Raw genomic sequence first — 22,258 nt, forward strand, 5'->3', positions numbered from 1 at the left:
TGCCGAGCCTATGTCCAAAGTGCAATGATTAACAATCAGAAGCTTAAGGCAATGGTAAGCAATCAGAAGTTTAAGACAAAGGTTTCAATAAACACAACAACTTTCAAGTTCATACCAAAGTGCAATGGTAAGCAGTCTCGTGAAGATGCAGTGCGACATTGCCATATTTATTTAGTAAAATTTGCTTGACATCACGTGTCTTTGTATATTTGGACCTTGATAGCATTATATTTTCATCATTGCTAGTTATTAAGTATCCAAGACCAAAATAACTAACAAAGTTTAACCATGACAAGATTTAGTTCAAACTATCATTCGTATTAGAAGTCATGTGATAGACTACTTCATACGAGCATACATATAAAATGACAATGTCCTCAAAACATAAACATGGTTGCAAAAATGTCATTTCAGGATGGAATACAATGCTCATTACTTTTTCAGACTTTTTATTTATTAAAGATAAAAGAACGAACAAGAAGCAACTGAAAAGATATTTTACGTATCGTACAAAAAGAACAAACTCCCCCTCAAGCCATCCCGTATGGTTTGATTACTCCAAGTTCACCTCGAAGAAAAACAAACCGAGAAGAATCCAATGATTTAGTAAAAATGTCTGACAATTAACGTTCAGTATCTATAAAGTGTAGCACAACATTTCCTTTTTCAACATGATCTCTAAGAAAATGATATCTTATATCTATGTGCTTAGTTCTAGAATGTTGCACCGGGTTTTTAGCAATACATATAGCAGTAGTGTTATCACAATAAAGTGGTACACTTTCTAAATTAACCCCATAATCTTTCATTGTAACTATTATCCATAAAATTTGTGAGCAATAGCAAGCATCAGCTACATATTCACTTTCAGCAGTAGATTGTACAACAAAACTTTGTTTCTTAGAAGACCAAAGTACTAAAGAATCACCCAAAATCGAGTATACGGTTTGAAACCTATAACTTTTTAAAGTTTCAAATTTTACTAATGTATTAACACTGCATGCATGTGACACGCACCCGTCTACTCTCCATGTTCGCGCGACCTGACCGACGCGCGTATGGTCGCGCATTAACAAAGTACATGATAAAATATATTATACTCTTAATTTATTGGGATCCTCTAAATGAGTACTCCCTCCGTCAGACAAAGGATATCTCAATTTTGACCAAATTTGAATGCATCCATACACTAAATCATCGTTTAACGATATTTTGTGCTAATCAAGATGTGAGTATCAATTAACATGGTTAAATATATGTGCATTAATTAGTGTAATCTAGCCCAATCTCCATGAATGCAATCGATGAGAAACCCATACATGCATGGCTGTGTGAGTACGTGCGCATGGGCTAATCCCGGAGAAACCAAGAAATCCTCGGTGCTGCTCAGCTTGGCGCGCATGCAGGTATGCAGAAGCTTCCATGTTTCCAGCTAACATGGAAAGGCAAGCTCCGTTTGAGGGAAATACATGGAAACGGCCTCATATACACGAAAGGACACGGCAGACATCTACGAAGACGGAAAGTATCGGCAATTTGGCGTTGATTAGCAAGTCAGCCGTCCTTGTGATTTGTAAACACGGCAGCTGCAGTTGCCAAAATTATGAGACGGTGGTCTTTCCTTCCGGTGCTCCGGCTGAGGCCTATATAAGCCTGCCAATGCTTCCATCGAGGGAGACAGAAGAGGAGAAGCGCTGAAGCCGCCTGGGCGTCGGCCAGAGGTAAAAGGAGCACGTATACTCTCACATCCAGAATACAAACACCAAAGAACATCCACGTATAAGATTAAGAACAAGCAGCAGCCGGCCAGGGACTTGATCAAGGACATCAATGATGGCGTCTTTCTCCAATGGTGAGGATCATGGTTGATCTCCCTTCTCCTCTCTCTTTTTTTTGGTCTGTACCGTGCATCTTCACATGCGGCGGGTCGCTTGGTCACGGCCAGTTTGCCGAGGCTGCCGCCGTGCGTTTTTGTCGGCCTACTTCCGGAGTCTCGTCCAGATGGTGGCCGTTGGGCCGCTGGGACTGCCAACGTGCAGCCCGCCGGCTTCGACGTTGGGAGATCGTCGACACCTGCAGCTGAAGAAGACGACGCCATGCGTCCGCCTAACGCGCGCTGCGACGGCAGAGGTGCCGTTGCTGCTCTGACATCGCCATGTCATGTTTGTCGGCGCTCGGCCGATGTGCCCGCCCGACGAAGATGACGCTTTGGCAGGCTCTCCATTGAGAACATCACCGATGCCTGGCCACTTTGCTTGGCTGCGAGGAGGCCTCCTCAGGCGGCCCTTCTACCTCACGAGCTACGACGCCGACGCCGACGCTGAGGCTGCTAGGAGGCAGTCTTTCGGCGCGTTCTTCAGCTAGCACACCTATGGGACTTGGTAAATCCCTGGTGTGCAGCAACCTCTTTTCTATCAAGCAACTCCTGTCGGCAAGACTTCGGTGGATGCTCTACGGGGGTGCCCCTCAACCATCTCGACGATACCACTGAGTCGTCTCGATGTCAATGCCAAGCCCTACCATGCGTATTCATCCGACTTCGACGACATTGACATCGTTCGGCCGACGAGACCAGACGGTAAGGGCGACCGTGGCCGACGGCCACGCTATCGACGGCGTGTGCATGTTCAAGTGAATGGACCCTGCCGCCGTCCACAAGTCACTACCATGCATGCAGAACGCGACATGAAGATGAAGATGACGATCCAGCAGCTTAATCGGAGGTGTCTTGCGGCTCAAGCCGCGGGAATAATTAACCGGAAGCGTCCCGAGGCCCCGGGAACCAGAAAACCATGATCGCTATGTCATGTTAGCCGAGCTAGTAGGCTACGGAGCGCACACTACACTCGGAAATAAACACTTATTTTTCCGTTATGATTAATAATGTGTAATTTCCATATTATTATTTTCTTTGTGTACTTAGTACATTGGCACGCCCGCGTTTTAATTTTCCCCGGTGCGAAAAAAATACTTCTTTTTTTCTCCTTTAAGTATTTTTCGTGTCAAACAATCATGTCTAGATACATCCAAATTTTGACAAACTTGAGACATCTTTTATTAGACGGAGGGAGTTGTATAATATATTAGTACCTTTTATTGTTTAAAATAAGTATAGTAGGTCTATAAGCTTGAACAAACTTTAGTTTTTCTGATTTATAACAAATTTAAAACATCATAAATTTAGTAACGAGGAGCAAGTTTTAGTTGTGGCTGTAGAATCAAGTATTAAGTAGTGGAAGTCTTTAATGGCCTATTGTTCAGTTTTATGTGATGAAAACTTCAACGAGGAGCCGGCCGATCAATGGAGCATGAGCAAAGTATATGTCACCCGGCCCTTCTTCCAGACTAAAGTTTGGCCATAAAATCTGCTAATTTAATCATCATGCTTATTTGGTTCAAAGGGAGATTAAGGAGGGAGCAGGCAACTGCCGGGGTTGCCTGGGGGTGGCTCCGTCTATGATGAACTTATATGTCAAGTTATACTTTTTTTCCTTTTGGTAAGCATTTTTTGCTTCCGCTTCTCAATGATATTGTACTATTATGCATATCATTACTTGGTACTGCAATTATATATGTGATGTGTACGTGGACATTGTCACTCAAGATGGCAAGGGGTGGGTCTGGACGGACAGATCACATCCATATCCATATCCACGTCCATCTCCAAACCTAATATCTAGTATCCATGGAGCTGAAACGATATCCATATCAATATTCACCGGGTATTCGGATATCCATGGAGATCCGTGGATATCCCATTACAACTTTTGACAACGTCAAGTTATATAGTGACGGGCCTATTGGTGCATGTCGAGAACCACAAGTTTTCCGATGACTGAGGGACAGAGGGAGGGATTTAGAGTTAGGGCTGTGGAGGAACTACTTATATAAGTGATCTGATTAAATAATGAACTTACATGTCAGCAATTTATTTATTCTCTTATATACGGGATATACTTGATCAAATGTGATATGCCCGTTTCCCGAGTTGCCAAGTATCCATACGTGGATATTCATGTACTTCCTCCGTCCAATAAAAGATGTCTTAAATTTATCAAAATTTGATGTATCTAGACATGATTTACTATATAGATGCATTCAAATTTGATCAAAGTTAGATGTATATCCATCGGCTCATTTTTGTCATGAGATCAGCCGGTCCGCCGATGAAAAATCTTGCATTCTTTCGTTATCACGAACGTCTGTATCACTTTCACTCGGAGGTGTAGGAAAAACGAACCGATGGCCTGACACGTGGCTAATGCTGCGTCACGGGCTGGCCCCACACAGAACCAGCTGTTCCGCGTCGCGCCTTGCTGTTCACTCGTTTCGCCTCGCACTCCTCTGCGCGCGCTCGCCTCCTCCCCAACTTCCCAGTTCGTTCGTTCTCCGCGCCCGCCAGGTGCTCGACGAATCGCTCGTCCCGTTGCTCGGAGCCATGAAGCTGCCGACGCCCCTGACCCAGCTTCTCGTCCTGCCCACTTCGCCTTTGCCGCGGCCGCGGCTCGGCGTCAGGCCTTCCTCCCGCCGCGCGCGCGGGGCCGTGGTCAGGGGGGCTGCGCTCCGTGCTCTGCCGCGGCGCCTGGAGCTCTGGCCCTTGCGCCTCGCGGCCGTTGAGAGCGGGCCTCCCTCCGTCCCGTCTTCTGCCTCGCCTCCTCTGCCTGGCTCGGAATCGCAGGGCGCTACCTCAGGTTTGGATTCGTTCTACGCTTGTTTCTTCGTTGCTCCTGCAGGTATTGGTGTAACGATGCGACTGCCCGTTGTTCTTTGTAGGATTTGATACAGGGTTCGGAGGAGGCGGTGGTGGAGATGGAGGCGGTGACGCTGATCTCGGGTGGGTGCGGGTGTTCCCGCACGTGCTCACGGCTTCCATGGCCAATTTCCTCTTTGGCTACCACATTGGGTGCGTACGCGTGACCCTCTCAAGTCATCTACTATGAAGGTTCTGGTTGCAACTGCAGGGTTTAGATATCATTTTCAGTAGTGTTGAGTTTTTGAAGGGTTTAGGAGTGTTAAATTGAATGTGCCATGCATGTGTTGGGATTTAGCGAATACATGCTGGCCTAACTTGTTTTCGGAGCAGTTATCTTTGATAAGCTATATCAATCAATTGTTATGTAGTAGCATGGTGGTCATATCATCACTGAATAAGCTTATGAATACAAAGCATGTAGTTGTCATCTAAATCCATGTGGCTTTAGGAAGAATTTAAATGGCATTGAACTGCCCTGGAGGATAATTATACTACAGTACTGGCTGAACAATGACAGTTGAAATGTGAAAATTGGAGTTGGTATGTACCCTGCCTGAAGTATGTGTATTTTTCTCACAAAAAAAAAGATGTTTACTTGACTGTTTAATGGGCTCACCATGCAGTGTGATGTTCAGTTTTCTGGTACTCATATCCTAGAGATTAAAACACCTGAGTAAAGTCTCGGTGCATGATGTGGTTGCAGGGTCATGAATGGTCCAATAGAAGATATCGCGAGAGAGCTTGGTTTTCAAGGAAACCCATTTCTCCAAGGTCTTGTGGTCAGCATATTCATTGTTGGTGCATTTTTTGGGAGCTTAAGCTCGTCTGCGCTAGTTGACAGTTTAGGTTGTAAAAGGACTCTTCAGATTGATAGTATTCCATTGATTCTCGGGGCTCTTATCAGGTACTTAGTTTCACTGTTTTTATATTCCGTACGTTATGGAGTTTCTTCTTCTTTCAGTTCTAGTAACATAGTTGTATACAAGTTAAACATCAAATTCAGTCTTTTCTCTTAACATTATATCCATTTTATAAGTTATCATTTATTACGTCTAAAACAACAATAACAGTGCACAGGCACATTCGTTGGATGAGATGCTCCTCGGAAGGTTCCTTGTAGGTATTGGCATTGGCGTAAATACTGTGCTTGTTCCACTATATATCGCTGAGGTACACTTCAGAGATTTGTTGCTTTTCAGGATTAACCCTCACTTCTATAGCGTCTATGCCATTTCATATGTCTTGAATGTTTCCAGTATCTCTATACCAATCTTCACTCTTTTTACATGCTACCTGCTAGGTCGCTCCAACAAAATACAGAGGCTTTTTGGGCACTCTGTGTCAAATTGGAACATGTTTAGGAATAATTGCTGCACTTTCCTTGGGGATACCTTCTGAAAGTGATCCACATTGGTGAGGCACCTTCCGTTGGCATTTCTGCTCTGTTAATGATGTAAGTCATCATTTGTTTAAATTTATTGCAGTGCCATGGTCATGGAATAAAAAAAGAAACACATATCAAAGCAGATGCATGACCTTTTTATTGCATATATCTTTTTAGTATAGAACTAAGACTTGATAAGAATATTTTAAAATAAACCGTAGTCATAAAGATTATTGTACTGTTACAGGCTTACAGCCTTATAGCAGCCCAAATTTCTGGTATTTACGACTAATCCTAGAGATTTTACATACTGAAACATACTTCTGTTTTGAACACTTAAGATTTTTGTTTAGTTTTTAACCAGATGCGTGTAATATGTAATAGATTAGTAATGTGTTGCCTAAGATTTTTAGTTTTTTTTTCCAAGGTGGCGAACAATGCTTTATGCGGCATCTATACCTGGTTTTCTCATTGTTGTCGGAATGCAATTTGCCGCTGAGAGTCCCCGCTGGCTTGTCAAGGTGCCTTAAATACTTCTGAGATTTTTCATTTGCTTCATCAAGACCCTTCTCCATATAAGCTTATTCCATTGTATAGGTTGGCAGATTAGATGATGCGAGCAAAGTGGTAGAAAGTCTTTGGGGAGCTTCCGAAGTTGAGAAGTCCATTGAAGAAATGAAATCTGTTGTAAATGACGATTCACAGGCTAACTGGTCAGAACTTCTGCTGGAACCCCAAAATAGAGGTTGTTTCATTACAATGACATTTCCTCTTGCTGTCCTTTTTTAATCTCTTTTGCTGATCTGAGTAATCATATCATGCCTGAATTACAATCATAAGTATGTTTGGATTTATGCATCCACATTCTGCATTGTGCATGAAGGGCATGCCTATGCATGACTCCAGTCTGCATGTGCTGCTCTAAACTGCCGATACTTGTGGGTTTGTGGCCTTTTACTCTGGCAAGTTCATGACATGTTCATACTTGGTATCCAATGAGGCGATGACTTTTTCTGGGCACTGGTTGCAATTTTCCGTTTTACGTTTAGTACATGTCCATTTCTTCGCACTACCATTTCATGTCTATGCAATTTTTCCTCTTGTTAGGTTTTCATCAAATATTTTCTGCAGTTCTGCCAGAGGTCATTACTGCTTGAAAAATGTTTGACCGTTCCGGTGTTTTCACCTAGAGGTTCTTGACATATTAGTCTGACAAAAAAAAAACTGTCCTAAGTTTTTGCATCTCACCATTGGTCAGTGAACTCAAATATCCTTCTTTCTCCATAAATATCTTTCATTCTTTGTAAAGGAGAGGGATGCATATACTTTTCTTTATATTATTCTGATTTTCTTCATCATGTCAATAAATTATTCCCTAATATATATGCAGTTGCATTGATTGGAGGGTCACTCTTCTTTCTGCAACAGTTTGCTGGAATAAATGGGGTTCTTTATTTTTCATCATTAACATTCCGCGATGTTGGTATTACCAGTGGTATTTTGGCAAGCTTATATGTTGGAATAACCAACTTTGGAGGTTAGTTAAACTCGGTTATTCATGTTCTGTCATTTGGTACCATATTCATGAACTCATGAAACATGTTTTCCCTAAATAAACTCATGAACCATGTTTTTGCATTTTAGGGGCACTTGTTGCTTCAAATTTGATGGATAAGCAAGGACGAAAGAATCTTTTGATAGGGAGCTATCTTGGAATGGTATGCTGCATTTCTAATTTTGTACTTTCCAGGCAATCCTGCATAATGTTGTCATTGTTTGCAAAAAATCTGCATTTTTCTTTTTGTTGGAGTGTTTACGTCGAGTATACAATTTATTCTAGGAACATTCATGTCAAGAGATTGTCCTGATATTCTGGCAATATTGGCGTTGTCCTTGTACCAGTCTTGTTCCTAGCAAAATCTAATGCCAGTTTTGCCTTTTGCAGGCATTTTCAATGTTCCTTATAGTGTATTCCATCAGCGCTCCCCTTGATGAGGACATTGGGCACAGCCTGTCAATTATTGGAACTCTCTTGTATGCAATCTTACCTTCTTTTTCTCTAGTCTAACATATTCTTCATTTCATGTTTCGAAGCAATGTAGAACATGAGTAAGCCCTTATTACACTGTAATGACTTGACAGTTGTGACAAATGATCACAATCTTGGTTAGAAATCTCAAGTTCATAAAACAAGGCTCTTATAAAACAGTTAGTAGTTCTGAATTTGGTTAGGTACCTCACTCACTTGCGAATTTGTTCATCTTTACAGAAAGTTTATGTTTGCCTTTTCAGGTACATTTTTACTTTTGCTCTTGGTGCTGGGCCAGTTACTGGAATCATCATACCAGAGCTGAGCAGTGCTCGGACACGCACAAAAGTTATGGGATTCAGCTTCACTGTACATTGGGTATGCACTCTACATTTCCACTTCATACCAAGAGATGTAGTTTATCAGTACTGTCTTGTGTACTTTCTATGCTTATGGAGATATGGAATGAATTGTTTGTCAGATATGCAATTTTCTGGTGGGACTATATTTCCTGGAGCTTGTGAAGATGTTTGGCGTTGGAGCAGTCTATGCAGGCTTTGGTGGGGTCTCCTTGTTGTCCGCGCTTTTCGCTTACAATTTCATAGTTGAGACGAAAGGACGTTCTCTTGAGGAAATTGAGATGTCTCTGAGCCCTGCTGCCACTGGGGAACGGAAGTAAAAAAACTGCTGTATTAATGCAGACGAACCAAAACATTCAACGACATTCAGCTGCCTCAAGGAGTTTTTTTGAGTTGAGAGGTACATGCATTTTACGAGATGCATTTTGGTATCTAATGATCTAACCTGCTTGTCGGTATAATTAGAGGTCAGGCAGTAGTAGCCCTCAGCTCCAACAATTTGAAGCAAACAGCTTGGCCTTACGTCTATAACTACATCCGTGTATAAATGGATCTAATGAAAGTAAGCCTCAATATTTTATGGCACAAGCCATGGGCCTGCTATCTATAGTTATCCATACCATGCATCATTGATATCCGCCTCATGGAAATGCATGCCTTCTATAGTTCGTTATACATCGATATTATCTGTATTCTTCCAGTATTTTCTCTCGAGAAAACCCAAAGCTTGCTTGATACATTTATTTTTTTAGAGGAGCTTGATACATTTAATAGAAGAAGAGTTACATACGAGTCACACCACAAAATACAACACTAGTAGCTGATGCCAGCAGCCCAATTATACTGGCCACCCGCGTCTTTGCCCAAAGGCTCGCCTCGGTGGTGAGTAGGCTCATGACGTTGGGCTGCATGCTGTTGAAGCTGGCACCTTAGCAGCATCATGTTGATGATTATTAACAGATCTCTTTGTACTGATGTTGATGATTACGTTATTCTAAAAAAAAAAATAGATCGGTGGTACTTTCGCAAAAATAAATTAAAAATAAATCATGCAAGTCATGCCTAAACAAGATCCGGAAAAAAATAATATAAATCATGTAGTAGTAGTTTTTTCTGGGAGGCCTCTGTACTGAACAGAATCATGATGCTAGCTTTGTCGTTAATCACACGCAGAGGAACCTACAAGTACATGCATCTTCTGAATCTCAGGCAGAGGAGAGCAAATGCTAATGCGTTCAAACTGATTTCCTCATCCCCGCGGTTATCAGCACATTGTGCGTTGGCCATTCGCGCCGTCCCGATCCTGTTGCTGGTATTTGTGTGGTCTCTAACTAAAGCAGCCGAGCCAATCCCAGGTCAAATCATCTACAGTTCTAAATGATTTAAATTTGTTTATTATAAAGGCTATGCATACCCACGGTTCCACCCAGACCCAGTCACCCACTGCATCAACCGCCTTCTAATTAATCACTAGCTAAATACCTTAGTTAACTCGAAAGGGTGTAAAGTCGGCGACGTCAGATATTATCTCGATTGCTTACGTATGGTCGTATCTCGTATGGATGACATTTCTGGGATTATTACAAGTGTGCCGACTTCACTTTTAAATCCACCTCTTTTCTTGGTTTCTTTTGCTTTCTGATAGTAAAATCAACTCCGGCGTTCTGATTGGATACTCGTCGTAAACCTCATCGATCACATCCTAAACACCCACCCAGTGATTCCAACGTTTCCTTGTCATCGCTGTTTATTTGGTCGAGGCGTGGAGATCTTTCGGTGAGGTACTGAGGTGTGAGGTTCAGTGAGAGTCGAAAGTTCAAAGGAGTGTATTCTTCCATCCAACAAAGGATGTCTCAATTTTGACTAAATTTGAATGCATCTATAGTTCTATACACTAAGTCATGTCTAAATACATCCACATTTTGATAAATTTGAGATATCTTTTGTTGGACGGAGGGAGTACTAGATATTTCCATGTCTCTACCCGAAGGTAGACTAGTCCACGAGACAACATATTACTTGTAACTTGTTGCAATGGTAGTGCGTTGTTTTTCGAAGCATTTGCAATTGAACTAGTAATATATTCGCAAAAGCCTTTTGTAGCACATTGACGAGCAGTTGACGTGCTTGGATGACATGTACCATTTCAAAGACTATATTTCCTCCGTTCAATGAAGGATGTCTTAACTTTGACTAAATTTGAATGCATCTATACTAAGTCATGTTTAGATATGTTGTTGTTCTAGAAAACAACATGAGTACGGGATGCCAATGCTCGATGTCACAAATGCGAGAATAGTATGCAGGGGGTGTACGCCGGCCTTATAACGAAGGTTGCCGTATACTTGGACAAGTTGACACGTCGATATTTTTTGAATAGATTCGACTGACCCTGCGGGCACGACTTAGTCCTATGTTAAGAGAGGCTTCGAGGGGGTCGTTAGCCGGGTGTTTGGGCCGAATTCGTCTTCCCAAATCATCTGTGGCGAGAGATCTCTAGGGGCCGTTTCGGACTTGGGCCGAACTTGTCTTCCCAAGTAGCGAGGTTGGGATACCCTCGAGACTATAACCCGATCCCTCTACTTCGAGTCAAGACCGTACTAGACGGCCGGGAACCTCGAAACTAGGCTTTCCAAGTCGTGTCCCCGAGGTCGAGTCGAGACTAAGCTCGACCCAAGCACTCGAGAGCGGGCTCCTTAGGTTGCTCTAGCCCTCTCCCCTTTGATCTTATTCCAATGGAGAGTGAATGATACATGCCCCCATGGGGGGTATTTATAGCATAGGGGTACATAACAAAAAACCATGGCTACCCTTGAGTGAGAGGGAAAGTGAGGATAAAGTGAGAAATTCACCCCTAGAACTTTCTTGGCCCCTACTCTAGCTCCTTTGATCATGGTATGGGAGGCTTGACCTTTTGACTCCTTTGACCGGCGCTTAGTTGGCATTGCTATGCCTTGTTGGCGATTTGACCGGTCCTTGGGCTTTGTTGACTTGGTCGTCGCCACGTAGGATTACGGCCCGGCCCATGTAAGTAATTTATTATATTACAACAGTAGCCCCCTTGAGCCGGAGGTATTGGGAATGCCTTTGGGTCAACTTCAACGTTGATGGCGTGCTGAGATTCTTCTTCCGGCACCCGGATCGTAACTATCCTTGCGACGAGCCACCAGCTAGGTAGGTTTTACGAGAAAACCGGGCCTAGGCGGGCTGCCTTGTGAGGTACTTGTAGTTCCGGAAGTCTTCCCAGCAGACTCGAGGCCTTCGAGGCGTTGCGTTGGGGGAGCCACCGGCTAGGTAAATTTCTTCGAGGAAGAGGGTAGACCTAGGTGGGCTTGGCGTATCCCAAGGGCTCCTGGGATTCTTCCTTCGGGACCTTCTTTTTGAAAAGTCATGGCCACGAAGGTCTTTCTTGCAAAATTTGGAGATTTGGGGACTCCTTTCACAAGATAACGAAGCCGCAGGGGCTCTTTTGTGAATTTTGGTTTATCCGAGGGTCCCCGCGCGAATTATCGAGCCGCTAGGGGGCAGCCTGCGATTTTCCGCGTCCTGGGGGGCGTTTTTGAAAAAAGCCTTCACTCTGGGCCGCCCATTGTGCCCGGGCGCACTCCTGCGCCGTGCCTGGCTTCGTGGGCCTCCCGGGTGTGCGGGCTGCGCCCGACCGGGCCTGGGAGGCTTCTTATTTTTTTTTGTTTTTTTTTGCACTCGTTATCGGGCCGAGGCCCACTTCGCCTCCTGGCCCGCATACCGGTTCACCGGTTTAAGTGAAAGGATCGGACGGTTAGGGGAATGCCGAAGCCCTAGATCCAACGGCTGGGCTCATCTTCTTCCTTTGTACGGGGCCGAAAAGGAGATTGTCCTCATTTCCTCTTCCGTCGGCGACGCCGTCACCATGGGTGACGCCGGCGGCCACGAGCTTTGCAGGGGCAGCGCGGACCGGTCTTGGGCAACCACCAGACCACCTCTGCCCCCTCCCCTACGCTTCTTTTTGCCTTTTCCCCCTTGGTTTTTGTCTTTGTGCTTGGACAGTGGTTGCCCCACAGCCAGCGACGTGTCGAGACGTGGGTGGCTTGGCCCGGACGTCGGGAGGTCACTTGGCCTATAAAATGGAGCCATGGGGTTCTGGGGGAGCCATGCCCACTCTCGTTTCCTCCCCTTCCGGTGACGAAGACAAGCTCGGCGGCATCCGAAGGACGGGACGAGACCGATGGCGTTTAGGAGCTCCTAGAGAGCGCGTAGCCCGTCCAAGTAGTTGGCTAGCCTGCCTCGGGTGCTGAGGATCCTCAAAGCTTCGTGGGGACGCGATTTCGTCGAGCTTCGGGTTTCGAGCGGTGCCGGTACTGCCTGCAGTTTGAGCCGAGAAGGGGGGACGCCCAGGTGCTTCCGTGCCCCTGTCGAGGTGAGCTACGTCAGAGCGTCTATCCCTTGCTCCATGGCGGTGCCTTGTGGCGCGCAGCATTGCGAACGGTGGCCGTGGGACGTACATGTCATTTCGTCAAATAGTTTCGGTGCGCGGTCGGAGCGGCGCGAGGGCGCGCATGGCGCGGCTTAGGCATGCACCGGGGTGCGCTCAAGGCGCAGGTGCGGGACGAGGTGCGTCTTGGCGTCGAAACAAGGGAGCCAAGGTCACGAGCGCGGTGAGGCGCGGGCGACATCGACGAGGCATGACGCAGCGTGGGCGCGCTTGGCTCGAGGGGCGCGCGTGGTGGGGCGCGGAGCTGGGCGTGTCGGGGGCGCCGGTCGCGGCGCGGCGCATCACGGGGTTAGGCGCATCGGGGACGCCGGTCGGGGCGCGGCTAGAGCGCGGCGCGGCGTGTCCTGGGTCGCCGGCCATTTGGCCGAACACCCTACGGGCGCGCCTTCTTTTTTTTTTTGTGCTTCGTTGCTGGATCGGGCTGGGCCGGCGGTATGGTACTCGGGCCTGGGGCTGTCTCCGGAGGGGACTCCTCCCTCTCTCTTTTTTCAATGGCGCTTGCGTGTGACCTCGCTACGTAGATTTCCCTAGTTGCTTCCTTAGGAATTTTTGCAACTTGTACTAATCTTTTTGCATCTTTTTGTAGGCAAGATGGTGGGATCCGACATGGAGCGTCGCGATGGCGCCGGCGGGAGCGTCGAGAGGGAGGCTTCCCATGGGAGCGGGGTCGAGGCACGGACGTCGGGGGGCAAGCCACGGAGGTCGAAGAAGGTCACACGCCCAGAGAGAGGACCTCGGCCTGAGCCGCATCCGGCCGTGCCGGGCCGGGTTCCCGGCATCCTTCCGGCGTCGGTGACGATCGAGAAGGACTTGTCGGACCTCGTGGAGGCGGGCTACTTCCTCAAGGGCCTTGCCTCGCTTCCTGACGAGGGTGAGCTTTGACTGGAGCCGCAGAGGCATCGAGGGCACATTGTCGTGTTCACCAGCTAGTTTCACGCCAGACTGTGCCTTCCTGTCCACTCGTTCCTGCTGGAGTTCCTTGATACCTATGGTATCGAGTTGGCACAGTTGCTTCCTTCGGCGATCCTGCGTCTGAACGTGTTCAGATGGCTTTGTGAGACCGCCTTGCGGGAGCCTCCGACCATGAGGTTGTTTTTGCTGTCGTTCACCATCCACGTGGAGGAGCGTCGCACCCCTGACGAGAGTACTTGGAGTGCTTTTGGGTCGGTTGCCGTGAGGCTCCGTCCTGGCTTCCATAATGAGTTCCCCCTGATGCCGGCGAAGAGCGCGGTGCGTCTGTTCGACGGGTGGGACTCGTAGTGGTTCTTCCTCGACGTTTTGGAGACGAGCTTGCGTCACTCCGGTAGGCTCCCTCGACACTCTGGGCCTGGGGGGCTTCAGGATGTCGTCCGTCCCATGGGCACGTCATTGGTCGAGGAGTGGGAGCTTGCCGGGATCAAGTCGCCTCATTCGGAGCGTAGCTTCCGTGACCTTCTCAAGGATATGGTGGGCAGGCCGCTTCATGATGAGGGCACGGCCACAGGCGGAGTTGGGGATCCCCTTGGCCTTTCGTCACCCACGCCGTGCGGCTAAGCATGAGTTTCGTGACACTTGAGTAGTTGCTTCAAGTATTTTTGTTTGCTTGACACTAACCCTGGTTAGTGCTTGTGCTTGTTTTTCAGCGGCTTTCTCCCGAGAGAAGGCGACCGAGTGGGCTTCCCAGATGGTTGGACCGTACAACTCGGTGGCGGCATGCTTCGACGACTCGGTACCGATGCGCATTGGGCCTACGTCGATACCATCAGCGAGGGAGGATGCCACAACGTCGTGGCGGCGTGTTTCGACGACTCGGTACCGATGCGCCCGGATCCCAAGTTCGGGAAGCTCATCAAGGCCGGCGAGCGGTACTCTCGTCTTCGACTCCGTCGATGATCGCCGTTGGTTCTCACCTTAGAGATGCTTGCGGGAAGGTGAAGCCTCATGTTGTGCTTGGGTTGGGTGTGCCGGCGGCCCCAATGCTCAAGATCCCTCGTCCTTCGAGTTCACGCAAGAGGAAGGCTCCTTCTCCTGACCTAGCCAACGTGGCTGAGTCGAGGTCTCCCTTGAGAGAGTTCATGGACATGCACCTAGCCGGGAAGATCGACATTGAGAAGATCCTGCCTCCGTCGCCTCACGAGCGTGCGGTTTTTGCCCAGAGGACCGGGCTTTAGCTCGTGGTGGATACCTCCTTGGAAGCCAGCGGCGCGGGTGTCCCGATGTTCTCTTTGGCTCGTGGGCCTGTCGAGGGGGAGCTTCTTGCCACCGGTGAGTGCGCGCGTGTTGAGCGTTTTAATTCCCTTTCGGGAATGTTCTCACGGGGCTTTCTTGTCTTGTTTCAGATACGGGGCCTGCGGCTCCTGATGCTCCCGAGGTTGAGCCCCCGATTCCGGAGGAGGGAGAGGTGTTTCCGAAGACCGAGGGAGGAGTGAGAGACCCGCTCGAGGCGTTGGAGCTTGTGAGTCCGCTTTCCTCATCTCCCTTCCTGCTAGGTCTATTTTGTCGGTCAGCGCTCATGATTTCTCTTCTTTTGCCAGGTGAGAGGCTTGGTCGAGGCCGTGGGCACTCTTCCCGCTCTCAAGGCTCAGGATGGGGGGCTTTCGGTGGCCTTGGACGTCGAGACCTCGAAGGCCACCCTTGCCCTGAGTGAGTTGGCTTCGGAGAGGGCGCCACGGGAGGCCGTCGAGACAGAGCTTTCTCGGGTGTCGGCGGAGCTTGCGGCCATGGAGGCGAGGGCTCACCTTGCCGAGGAGGGCCAGAAGGATGCGATCGCAAAGACCTGTCGTGCTGAGGAGGACTTGGTGGTGGCCAGCCTCAACGTGGAGCACGCTCGAGCAGAGGTTGCCTCCCTCAAGGCGGAGTCGGAGGACGCCGGGTTCGGACCGGTGTTCGCTCCTCGTGCTCGCGTCCCCTCGGACAGCCGTCCGGAGGTGGTCTCGCACCTGCTCACCCAGGCTTCGGAGATTTGAGAGATGATACTCTATTTGAAGAGGCGAGTAGGTTGCTTACTTCACAGGTGGAGCTCCTTGAGCCCGCCGTGAAGAGGTGCCTTCTGAGTACGGGTGCTCGACTTGTTTCGTCGGCAGTCGTGGCTGTCCTGGACGGCGGTGCCGGGATGAGTGGACTTGAGGGTGAGATGACTCACGGGGTGAAGAAGTTTCTGGCGGACCAGGGAGCTCCTCTTCGCGCTCTGGCTCGACGCTTCGTGCGTTGCCTTGAGCCCGCTCTTCAGGAGAGCGACGGTGAGGCTTGAGTCTTGTTGCCTTTCGAGGCGACAAGGTACCCCAGCTACTTACTTATGCGATGTTGCATATCCACTTATGACATAGCCTCATGACTTGCATGTTCTAGGCTTAGACATAGAGGTTGTAAGGCAGCATTTTTGATGTGTTTCATGCTTTGCTATGTAGTCAACATTGTCGAAAATGTCAACTTATCTCGGCATGTATTTTCTTATGTTTTCACCATGTAGTCAACATTATCGGAAATGTTAGCTTGGCTCAACATGTGTTCTTTGGAGTACTATATTTCTTTTTTGGCGAAGTACTATATTTCCTCAGTTTATACAGCACGCGATCATTCGCTATGATCACACTTTTGCGTAATCAATTGCTGTCGCCATTGGGATATGACTTGGCTTCGGTGCCTTAGGCCATGGTTACGAGCCATGGATCCTAGTACCCTTGTGGGGGTCGCTATCGATACGCCATAGTGATCCGGACATTTCGACCTGCCGTTCGGGGAAATTCATGCGGAATTTCCTCTCTTCGAACTTCAGGAAGCTATGCTTTCCGTGATTATTATGGAGCCTTAACTCGATTACTATCATGCAGGCCCATGCGCGACGTCTCGCACGTGGGTAGCATGGTTCTCCGAGGTAAGTAAACTCATGCATAACTCGCTTATTTGCGGTTCTCCTTAAATGCGTTTTAAGGAGTTTCCGACCCTCGGGGGACTTGATTCTACTTGGCGGATGGCCTCGAGGCACGCTAGAATCCACCAAGGAACGGTTCGCTGGTGGCGACTTATGTCCGAAGAAATTTTTAGGTGATGCCTGGGCCAACGTAGGCCTTTCGGCGTCCCTTGGTGAGCGGCACGGGGGCAGCGACTCGGTTTTGGGGATCGTCCCTTTGCGACGTTGCCGCTCGACGGGGTTCCCTTTACGACGGTGGGTGTATGAGTGTCTCGTGTCACTCTTATCAAGGACTTGTTTTTATTGATCCCTTGCTTGCTTGTCTTAAGGTATGGCCCAATGGGCGCTAACAAGCCTTATGTAGACACGGCCTCGTTGGCGCTTACGATCCGCCGAAGTTTTGTGTGGAAGCGGCCGGTTGGGCGCTGATAGTCTTCTTTTGGGAGCGGCAAGGGTCGTCATTGAGGAACCTCCTTAGGCGTAGAAACGCCGGAGTTTGTCGCCGTTCCAGACATGGACGAGGTTTTTGCCTTCCATGTTCTCGAGGTGGTATGCACCATTGCCCAATACCGTGGCGATGCGGTATGGTCCTTCCCATTTAGGGTCAAGCTTGTGCTGGAGTTTTGGGTCGACGTTTTTTTTCAGCACGAGGTCTCCTAGGGAGAAAGCTCGTTCCCGCACCCCCCGTGTTGTAGAAGCGTGCGGCGGCGTGCCTCATGAGGGCTTTGTCACGAGCTTCTTCCACAAGGTCGACGACTGTCCTGTGATGCTCTTCATTTTCGATGAAGGCGAGTGGAGTAGCTTCTTGGAGTCTTTCGACCCGAGGTGAGCGGACCTCTACCTCGGCGGGAAGAACTGCTTCGGAGCCATACACCAAAGAGAATTGTGTTCGGCCGTGGAACGGCTTACGGAGGTGCGTATGCCCCAAACCACGCTGGCAAGTTCGTCCCCCCATACTCCTCTTGCCTTGCTGACCGTGTGTTCTACCCTTCGGCGGAGACCTTGGAAGATTAATCCACTGGCTCTTTCGCATGCGCCGTTGCTCTTGGGGTAGGCCACGGATGCGAAGTGTAGCTTGATCTCGAGGCATTCACAGAATTTGATGAATTTCTCACAGTCGAACTGTTTGCCGTTGTCTACGTTTAGCTCTCGTGGGACACCATATCGACATATGATGTTTTTCCAAAAAAAATTATGGAGGCCTGTGACGTGATCTTGCCGAGTGGCGCAGCTTCTATCCATTTGGAGAAGTAATCAATCGTCACCACGAGGTATTTGTAGCCCCCGATGCATGCGGGGAAAGGCCCGAGAAGGTCAATTCCCCAGCGTGCAAATGGCCAAGTTATTGGGATATTCTTCAGGGTCGTCACCAGCGCGTGGATTGACTTAGCCATTTTTGGCAAGCTTCGCATCTTCGCAATATTGTGATTGCGTCTTGCACCATGGTGGGCCAATAGAATCCCTGTCGTAAAGACTTCGCCGCGGTGGCTCTTGGCGCAAGATGATGGCCGCACACCCCAGAGTGGATCTCTTGGAGGAGCTCAGCCCCTTTGTCGGGGGTTATGCACTTGAGTAGCGCGGCCGCTCCCTTCTTGTAAAGGATGCTGTCGAGGAGGACTTACATCTTTGCTTTTGCAAGCAAAGTTTTAGCGCTTGGGCCTTCCGCCTCCTCATCCACCTCTCCTTTCAAGGTGCGAATGATTGGCGTCATCCAAGAGGGTGGATTGTCGATGACCATGCTGATTTTTGAAGTTTCGTCAAGGTCATCGGCTTCTTCTCCTATGGACGGAGCACGGATCACCTCGAAGAATGCATCGGGTGGCAGAGGTTCCTTGGTACCGGCCGTTCGGGCCAATCTGTCGGCGAGGTGATTCTCTCCTCGTGGGATGCGTCGCGCCTCCATGCCCAGGAAGTACCGCTCCATCTTGCGAACTTCTTCAATATACTTCTTCATCCTTTCATCAAGGCATTGATATGACTTGTCCATTTGGTTTATCACCACGTGGGAGTCACCTTGGATGAGAAGGCGTCGAACACCCATGGCCTTAGCCAACCGGAGTCCGAGAAGGAGTGCTTCGTACTCTGCCATGTTGTTGGTTGCGTTGAAGTCGAGGTGAGTGGCGTACTCCAAGATCTTCCCTTCGGGGCTGACGAGTACGACTCCAGCCCCAGCACCGTTGAGGCGCTTGGAGCCATCGAACGTCATTATCCAATGTGGTTCGAGGGGCCCAGCTTTGGGCGACGTCTCTTCGGGCGAGGCTATAGGCGCATGCCACTCGGCCACGAAGTCGGTGAAGACCTGAGATTTTATAGCCGTTCTCGCAGTGAGCTCCAGCGAGAAGGGAGCCAGTTCTGTTGCCCATTTGGCGATTCTCCCGGTGGCCTCCTTGTTGCCGAAGACTTTTTTGAGTGGGAACGCCGTCGGCACCATGATGGTGTGGCCCATGAAGTAATGACGGAGCTTTCGAGAAGCCATGAGGAGGGAGTACGCGATCTTTTCGATCTGGGTGTATCTACCCTTTGCTCCTCCCAAAGCTTCGCTCACGTAATACACCGGGCGTTGCGACCCATCTTCTTCCTTTACGAGGGCTGCACTTACGGCGACTGGAGTTGCGGCGAGGTAAAGGAGCAAAGGCTCTCCTTGCTTCGGGCTCATGAGGAGTGGAGGAGTCGACAAATAGGTTTTGAGTTTCTCGAAGGCCCTTTGAGCTTCGTCGGTCCACTCAAAGTTTCTGAGGCCCTTCAGGACTTTGAAAAAAGAAAGACCCTTCTCGGCTGATCGGGCGACGAATCGTCCTAATGCCGCCATCCTCCCCGCAAGGCGTTGCACATCTTTGACGGAGCAAGGAGGCTCCATCTCTAGGATGGCTCGGATATTTTCCGGGTTGGCCTCGATCCCCCGTTGGGAGACGAGGAAACCCAAGAGTTTTCCTCCTCGAACTCCAAACGCGCACTTCTCAGGATTGAGCTTTACGCCATATTTGCGGAGGTTGTTGAAGGTTTCTTGCAAGTCTTCAGGATGGGTATTTGCCACTCGACTTTTGATGACAGCGTCATCAACGTAGACTTCGGCGTTTCTCCCCAATTGCTCTTTGAGGATGAGGCTGACGAGGCGTTGGAATGTCGCACCGGCGTTCCTCAAACCAAAAGGCATCCTGCGATAGCATAAGGTGCCACTGGGAGTGATGAAGCTGGTCTTCTCCTCGTCTTCCTTGGCCATGTGGACTTGGTGATACCCCGAATAGGAGTCCAAGAAGCTCAACCTTTCGCATCCCGCCGAGGAGTCGACTAGCTAGTCGATTCGCGGGAGAGGGTAGTCGTCCTTGGGACATGCCTTGTTCAAGTCGGTGAAGTCGACACACATCCGCCACTTGCCGTTGGCTTTCTTCACCAAGACCGGGTTGGCCAACCACTCGGGATGCCAAACTTCTCGGATGAGCCCGGCCCCGGAGAGCTTCGCAATTTCTTGCTTGATGACCTCGCTTCGCTCTGCGGAGAGTTTCCGGAGTTTTTGCTTCACGGGCGCCTTGTCGGGCCTCACGGCGAGTCAATGTTCAATGACGTCGCGTGAGACTCCCCCCATGTCGGAGGGGGACCAAGCGAAAAGGTCGGAGTTCTCCCGGAGTAGGTCGATGAGCTTCTTCTCGAGTTCGCTTGAGAGGTCGGCCCCGATCTTCACGGCGCGCGTGACGTCATTGTCGGAGATGCGTATCTCCTTAAGCTCTCCCTCGGGAAGGGGCTTAGGGATGTAGCGCTCCGGGTGATCGGTCTTGGACTCCCCTGTGCCCGAGAGCACGTGGACACTTTTGGATGCTTGTCCCTTCTCGGCGCACTTAGTCTCGTGGCGGTATATCATGCATAGGAAGTTGTGGTGGACGGCAGCGCAGAGGCGGTTCAAGGTCGTTCTGCCAAGGATGGCGTTGAAGGAGGCCTCCATGTCCACCACGTCAAAGCGCACGAGCTTGGTCCGGTGATTAGTGGCATCTCCGAAGGTCGTGAGTAGCTCAATTTGGCTGAGCGGCTGGATGGACTTGCCTGGGACGACGCCGGTTAGGGGGTAAAGCGATGGTTGCAAGGAACCGTTCTTGTATCCTCCTTGTGGCTCCATCAGCTTCTTTAGCGTGCTCAGGTACAATATGTCGGCGGAGCTTCCGCCATCCACAAGTATTTTCTTGGGCTCGCAATTTGAGATGATGGCCGTCACGAAGAGGGCGTCGTCGTGTGGGAAGCGTATCCCCTTAGCGTCTTCTTTGATGAAGAAAATGGGTACACTCGCCCACTTGGGTGGTGGAGTTGGGGTGAAGGTTCCAACGATGTTGACTTCGCGCGCGTACTCCTTGCGTTGCCTCTTTGACCCTCGACCTGTGGCGGAGCCCCCGAGTATCACCCCGACATGGTGAGCGGGTTCTTGAAACGGGAGGTTCTCTTCCTTGGGCGCAGGGTCGGCAAGGAGGACATTGGCGGGGCACGAAGCCTCGGGCGCCTTCTCGTCCCTGCGTCGGGCATGCATTCGTGCTTGTAACTCTTCACGAGCTGCGATGAGGGTATTACACTCTTCGGTGCTATGGCTCGCTGAGTTGTGGATGAGGCATCTTCCGGCGCCTCCCTCGACGGTGCGAGGAGGCTTCTTGGGTTGCCAAGTCTTTTGGGACGAGGTTTGCCCTTTGACGGCGAAGATCTTTCGGGCTTGATCGCTAGGCGCCTTCTTCCCCCGCCTCCTCTTCCTTTTGGAAGATGGTGCGGATGCCTGGGGCTGATCTGATGAGGGAGTCCCTTCGGGTGCGCCCCGTGGCGTGTCCTTCTTGGCGATGTCTCCATCTTCGCCCCGAGCGTATTCTTGCAAGATTCGGTAGAGCTCTTCGGTCGTCTTCGGAAGGTTGCGACTTAGAGCGCGATTCACTTCTACTTGGAGAAGGCCTTGCATGCAAGCGTCGATCACGGTCGTCGATGGCGGGTTGGCGATTTGGCTTCGGACCTTCGCAAAGCGATGGAAGAAGCTTCGGAGAGACTCTCCCGGCCTTTGTTTCACGGCGTAAAGCTCGTGAGTTTGCACGGGTTCTTTGAAATTTCCCTGGAAGTTGGCGATGAAGACCTCCTGGAGGCGCTCCCACGAATGCACGGAATTTTTCCGCAGGTTATAGAACCAAGTTTGCGCCATCCCGGTGAGCGCAAGCGGAAAAATGTTGCACATCTCGGTGGGGCCTCCACCCGCCGCTCGTATGGCGGTGGAGTAGACGTCCAGGAATTGAAGAGGGTTGGACTCTCCGTCGTATGGCCGTATCGTTGGCGGCTTGAACCTTGGCGGGAAAGCCGCGTCTTGGATCTCCCTCGTGAGCGGGTTACAAGATGGTCGGTCCTTCTGGTTTCTCCGGC

The 22,258-nt window shown here is 49.6% G+C and overlaps 2 protein-coding genes across 3 annotated transcripts; both read left to right on the top strand.

The window, feature by feature from the left end:
- Positions 1 to 4,336: 4,336 nt before the first annotated feature.
- On the top strand, positions 4,337 to 9,200 carry LOC100842274 (probable plastidic glucose transporter 1). Its single transcript, XM_003576454.4, has 12 exons — positions 4,337 to 4,691; positions 4,774 to 4,903; positions 5,457 to 5,657; positions 5,824 to 5,923; positions 6,054 to 6,166; positions 6,565 to 6,658; positions 6,735 to 6,882; positions 7,528 to 7,674; positions 7,782 to 7,855; positions 8,083 to 8,171; positions 8,430 to 8,544; positions 8,648 to 9,200. The coding sequence occupies exons 1-12, from the start codon at positions 4,439 to 4,441 to the stop codon at positions 8,843 to 8,845; spliced, it is 1,662 nt and encodes a 553-aa protein (XP_003576502.1). The 5' UTR covers positions 4,337 to 4,438; the 3' UTR covers positions 8,846 to 9,200.
- A 4,395-nt stretch (positions 9,201 to 13,595) lies between these two features.
- LOC112268817 lies at positions 13,596 to 16,476 on the top strand. Of its 2 annotated transcripts, XM_024454961.1 has the most exons (4): positions 13,596 to 14,535; positions 14,619 to 15,240; positions 15,315 to 15,430; positions 15,510 to 16,476. In XM_024454961.1, the coding sequence occupies exons 2-4, from the start codon at positions 15,192 to 15,194 to the stop codon at positions 15,939 to 15,941; spliced, it is 597 nt and encodes a 198-aa protein (XP_024310729.1). In that variant the 5' UTR covers positions 13,596 to 14,535; positions 14,619 to 15,191; the 3' UTR covers positions 15,942 to 16,476. The 2 variants fall into 2 exon arrangements, with proteins under 2 accessions (XP_024310729.1, XP_024310728.1); XM_024454960.1 differs by having other exon boundaries at positions 13,596 to 15,240.
- Positions 16,477 to 22,258: the final 5,782 nt, after the last annotated feature.

The sequence above is a fragment of the Brachypodium distachyon genome, chromosome 4 (genome assembly GCF_000005505.3).
Source record: "Brachypodium distachyon strain Bd21 chromosome 4, Brachypodium_distachyon_v3.0, whole genome shotgun sequence".
Classification (NCBI taxonomy): domain Eukaryota; kingdom Viridiplantae; phylum Streptophyta; class Magnoliopsida; order Poales; family Poaceae; genus Brachypodium; species Brachypodium distachyon.

Bases quoted from the DNA above. Each gene is read 5' to 3' on its own strand.
- LOC100842274 (XM_003576454.4), top strand. From the start codon at position 4,439: ATGAAGCTGCCGACGCCCCTGACCCAGCTTCTCGTCCTGCCCACTTCG. The intron at 6,167-6,564 runs GTGAGGCACCTT...TTTTTTTCCAAG, and splicing joins TCTGAAAGTGATCCACATTG to GTGGCGAACAATGCTTTATG. The intron at 6,883-7,527 runs GTTGTTTCATTA...ATATATATGCAG, and splicing joins GCTGGAACCCCAAAATAGAG to TTGCATTGATTGGAGGGTCA.
- LOC112268817 (XM_024454960.1), top strand. From the start codon at position 15,192: ATGTTCTCTTTGGCTCGTGGGCCTGTCGAGGGGGAGCTTCTTGCCACC. The intron at 15,241-15,314 runs GTGAGTGCGCGC...GTCTTGTTTCAG, and splicing joins GGGGGAGCTTCTTGCCACCG to ATACGGGGCCTGCGGCTCCT. The intron at 15,431-15,509 runs GTGAGTCCGCTT...TTCTTTTGCCAG, and splicing joins CGCTCGAGGCGTTGGAGCTT to GTGAGAGGCTTGGTCGAGGC.